This window comes from Pomacea canaliculata, linkage group LG7 (assembly GCF_003073045.1).
Source record: "Pomacea canaliculata isolate SZHN2017 linkage group LG7, ASM307304v1, whole genome shotgun sequence".
NCBI classification, from domain to species: Eukaryota; Metazoa; Mollusca; class Gastropoda; order Architaenioglossa; family Ampullariidae; genus Pomacea; species Pomacea canaliculata.
In genome coordinates, this window is record NC_037596.1 from 20274876 (window position 1) to 20279490 (window position 4615).

At 47.9% G+C, this 4615-nt stretch overlaps 1 protein-coding gene across 1 annotated transcript; it reads left to right on the forward strand.

Moving 5' to 3' along the window:
* The first annotated feature begins 1269 nt into the window (after positions 1-1269).
* Positions 1270-2654, forward strand: LOC112567516. The gene is made up of 2 exons (XM_025244210.1): positions 1270-1334; positions 1978-2654. The coding sequence occupies exons 1-2, from the start codon at positions 1270-1272 to the stop codon at positions 2579-2581; spliced, it is 669 nt and encodes a 222-aa protein (XP_025099995.1). The 3' UTR covers positions 2582-2654.
* Positions 2655-4615: the final 1961 nt, after the last annotated feature.

Sequence of the window (4615 nt, forward strand, 5' to 3'; positions counted from 1 at the left end):
TCTGCCTACGTTCAAGGTATCTTGAAGGACAATAGACAGTATCATTGGGGGTCACGTGGCCTAACCGTTCAAGCTTAGCCGCTGGACTGTTGCCGATAGGGGGAAGGGTCTCTGGTGTCCTGCTGTCCTGCCAACGTGGCGACTATTGCAATGTTTTCGGTCTTTTGTTCCCTGTGCGAGATCCAGAACAGCCTCCTCAGACACGTTCTCGAATTGTCTGGACTATCCTCTCCGCGTTGGCAATTAGTGCAGAACTTGCACTCGAGAAGCAGGATTGGAACAAGGAGGGACTTGTACACTTTGTACACTTTGTACGTACGTGGTAGCAGACTGTGCTCCAGACTGTCCATCCTAGCTATTGTTATTGTAGCTGTGGCGATCTTGAAGCGAATATCCGCCGTGGAGTTGCCTTCTTTGAAAGAGTAGCTTCTAAGTACAAGTATGTAAAACTGTTCCCATTCTCTGTGAGGGCGGTCCGGTTAGCAACGGTTAGCGCCTGTCACCAATGCGGTGAAGCTTGGCTGCCCTGAGTTCATTTCTCATCTCGGGCACGCTGTTCTTTCTCTGCACCTGGCATTTGTTTACAGGGCTGGCTGCCTTGTTAAACATTAAATGTGTTAACTGTTGGCCGGACCTTTTTGTCTGAAAAAGGAAGAAGTGCCGCGAGCGAGTTTTTACATGCACATGTTTATACACGCTCGCATTCATTCATAACACACTCGACACAAAACGTTACACTCACAGTCACGGTCATTTCCGGAGGGGAAGTAATCATCAGTGGCCTGAGCATCACAAATATGAACACTATGATTTTGTAGTGGGCCGGTAGTCCAGTGTTGTTGTTAGTTTTGGCGGGATCTGCTAGGGCATGGTGAGAGATGGCAAATAGCGGTGATTGGCTATGGGAGATGCCAAATAGCGGTGATTGGCTAGGGTAAAACGGCGTATGGTTCCGACCGTATCAGAGCATCGCGAAAGTTTACCCCTCCCCAGAGGTATATAAGGGCAGAGCTGAGACGAAATCAGATCAGAGTCGGCGGAGACAGCGCACACAGCTACACGACGAAGAAGAGACACCTCCGACCTCTAGCGCCTCGGGCGAGTGACGCAGCCGTGACCATTGTACGAGAATAAAGGGTAGCACACCTGCTGACTGTTCCTGGCTTTTTGGTTCGAGTGTGAACTGTTGTTGTCACCATACAACCCCACCTTACCACTCGGTTACATCTTTGGCGCTGCGAGCAGGATCAGAGTCAGCAGGTGTACACAATGGCTGCAGAGGGCGACAGTACAGCAGAGGCTGTACGAACGTGTCATCCATTCCGTCTTCAGAAGTTTGCCGGACTTTAAAGTGTCGACGAGTTTGAAAGAGAGGTCGAGATAGCTCTTGCCCTAAGCCCGATGCCTGAGAGTGCCGCGTGTGTTTATATTCTGAACGCACTGGAGGGACCTGCTAGACGGCGAGTGCTGATGTTCCCTCATGACATATAAACACGCCGGAAAAGATTTTGGATGTGTGTTGAGAGAGGCATACGGCGGAGCGAGAGATGTTATAGACATTATCGCCAGTTTTTTATAAACCGCCGACAGCAGAGTGAGAGTTGGTCATCGAATATGCTGGCGACACTGCGAAATTTACAGGCGAAAGCAAAAATCGCCTGCTGAACGACGCCATATCCAGTACGCACCTGGCGACACGCTTTGTGAAAGGACTTAAAAAACAGCCAGGTCCGACGTGAAACATCCAGACAGCTGGCCGACCATGGGTCTCTTCTTGCCGATTCTCCTTAAGACGGCCCGACGTGTAGAGACAGAGGAGATGTGCGAATGACAGGGAGGATGAGATACATCGTCTGACTGCACGAGTCAGACAGCTGGAGATGGAGGCGGCCTTCCGACTTCACACGACACAGCAAAGTGATTTCTCCTCCGAGGCTGATCGTCATCACAAACATAAATATTTGCGACGACAAGCAGACAAGACAACGGGGCGGCCAGCGACCAGCACCTCCACCATGACAGCCGATGGGGAGGGGGCAGAAGGCGAGGTTTCTGCAGGTGGTTCAACGTGGCAAGAGGATGGGGGTTCATCACACCTGATAATGGCGGTCAAGACGTCTTTGTCCACCATTCAGTTATTCACAAGGCAGGCTTCCGCAGCCTAGGCAAAGGTGAATTGGTGGAATTTGAACCCAGACTGTCATACAAGGGTGTTGAAGCCACGTTCGTCTGTGGTATCGGAGGAGTGAAATGCCGAGGCAGTGATCGCCGGCCGATGTCAAAGGAAAAGTTTCAAAACAAGCCTGTGGTGCAACTGCAACAGCGGCAACCACAACGACGGCAGAGCCAACCAGAAGTGACAGTAGCTGTGGTTCCCGAAGTGACAGTACCTGTGGTTCCCGAAGTGACAGTGCCTGTGGTTCCAGAAATGACAGTGCCTGTGGTTCCAGAAATGAAAGTGTGTGTGATGCCAGATATGACGGTGCCTGTGGTGCCCGATATGACAGTAACTGTGATGCCAGAAGTGACAGTGCCGGCAGAGCACAGCAAATTGCAGCGGCTTGCTGTGAGACAGGCATAAACTCAGATGCGTAGAAAACTGGTGTGTGTGACACTATTCACTGACACTGTAGATATCAGGTAGATGTGATGTAAGCATTGATTATGTTGTTTTGCTATTTTGTTCAATTTGTTTTCATTTTGCCACGGCTGCGTCTACGAAAATGTTATGACACACGAGACAGATCGACGGAATGCCTGCCCTTATATACACCTCGTGCCCATGCAGCAGTTATTTTGGGAAAAGAATAATCAGTCGGTCAGATTCAGCTGTTAGGCGTAGTACAGATATTTTGTTTACAAGGCAAATCTTTACTCCACTAGGTAAATAATACCAGCGGCTGATATGACTAGGCGTTGCTTGCGGCAGCAACAGATCTTCTTTAGAGTTTTAAATATTTGAAGCCCCCAGCATATTTGAGGCCAGCATAATTAGGTGAGCTTGTATATCAGCCCTAGTCTTGCTAGCTAAAGCTCAAGAGCGAGGACGCTGTTGGAGAAAGAGTCGGCGGGGATGTAGTGGGCCGGTAGTCCAGTGTTGTTGTTAGTTTTGGCGGGATCTGCTAGGGCAGGGGTGTCAAACACCCGGCCCGCGGGCCAGATCCGGCCCGCCAGGAAATTTTCCCTGGCCCGCTAATGAATTTTAGTAAATCTTTGTTAATGGCCCGGCGACAAGTAGAAGGCAAACAACAGAAAAGTTCCCGTCGAGGACAGCAAGAGATGGGATGAGTTCAGTGAAGTTTGTACACACCACCAACAGTGCACTGGTCAAGTTACCACCTCTCCTGTTGATGACCTGAAGGGATGGTGAAGGCGGGGCCCATAAATCTGACCTTTGACACGCGACACCCTGGCCTGAACACAGGCCGTGGGTCGAAGATTTTTAGTACCTGTTAACTTCCCTGAATCGGTCCGAGATCAAAGGGTGACTAGGGTCAACCCACGTGTATGCTGAGGCAGCTCATCCTCAGACTAGTAGAAACTCATCACTTTCTGACTTTTGTGAGAAGCAAACTTGTGGAGATCAAGTTGGTGGGAGTATAGCTTCTCCAAGGACTTATATATATATCTACCATCTGGAATTATATGTGGGAACTGTGCATGATAAGTGTGAACTGAATTATACACGTGGACTGTGGGTGTTAAGTGCCAACTGTGGAATACCGACTGTCCAGTTCCTGCGTCGTCAAGAGGGAATGACTGTCGCCAAAGAGATTAGTATCCGAGTATAAATAGCAAGCCACGGTGTAGAAATAATTGCTGCTTGTGTATTGATGAGTTGTGTTATTTTTGCCTAATTATATCTTCTTTTACATACATATACTGATGTAATAACATCACACGTCATAGCAAATAGTACTGAGCAGAGCAGAGCACTCGATTGTTTATTAGAATAAATTGAAAGCTGTGTGTAGTGTGCGAACTCTATCTTGGGTATTGGTGCGCCATCTGTCGGGGAACAAAGGCAGATGATCAGAGCTAAGCACGTGTTGTGACTTTTCTAAAGACTTTTACTTAATGTTAATTTACTTCATAAAGATCGAGAACATTACACTGTGTAGTGAAAGGATTTTTGTAATTTCAATACCAATCAAATTTCAAATTAAAGCTAGCCGTTAAAATGGCCAAGAGAAAAGTTGATTTTGAAAACCGAGTCTTTCAAAGCCAATGGGAGGCTGAATACATGTTTACTAATATCAGCGGTAAACCAGTGTCTACTTAGTGGAGATACAATAGCTGTGACCACAGAATACAATCTTAGACGGCACTACGAGACTAAACATCAGGACAAGTTGAAAAGCCTGAATGCAGAACAGAAGCTAAAGAAAGTGTAATGAGTGACTGAAGGCAAAGTACAACTCTGTGGGGCCTGCACAGTTCACTCATTCCTTCCCACAAACGATGCCCCAGCTTCGTCTACATGCGGCTCGAATCTTGAGCATGTTTGGCAGCAGATATCTGTGTGAGCAACTTTTCTCTGTGATGAAGATCAACAAAACATCACACAGGAGTCGTCTTACTGATGTACACTTGAAGCATCCTGAGAATCGCCACA

Coding starts and splice junctions, on each gene's coding strand:
- LOC112567516 (XM_025244210.1), top strand. CDS start 1,270: ATGGCTGCAGAGGGCGACAGTACAGCAGAGGCTGTACGAACGTGTCAT. Junction 1,335..1,977: donor CATCCATTCCGTCTTCAGAA/GTTTGCCGGACT, acceptor GACGACAAGCAG/ACAAGACAACGGGGCGGCCA.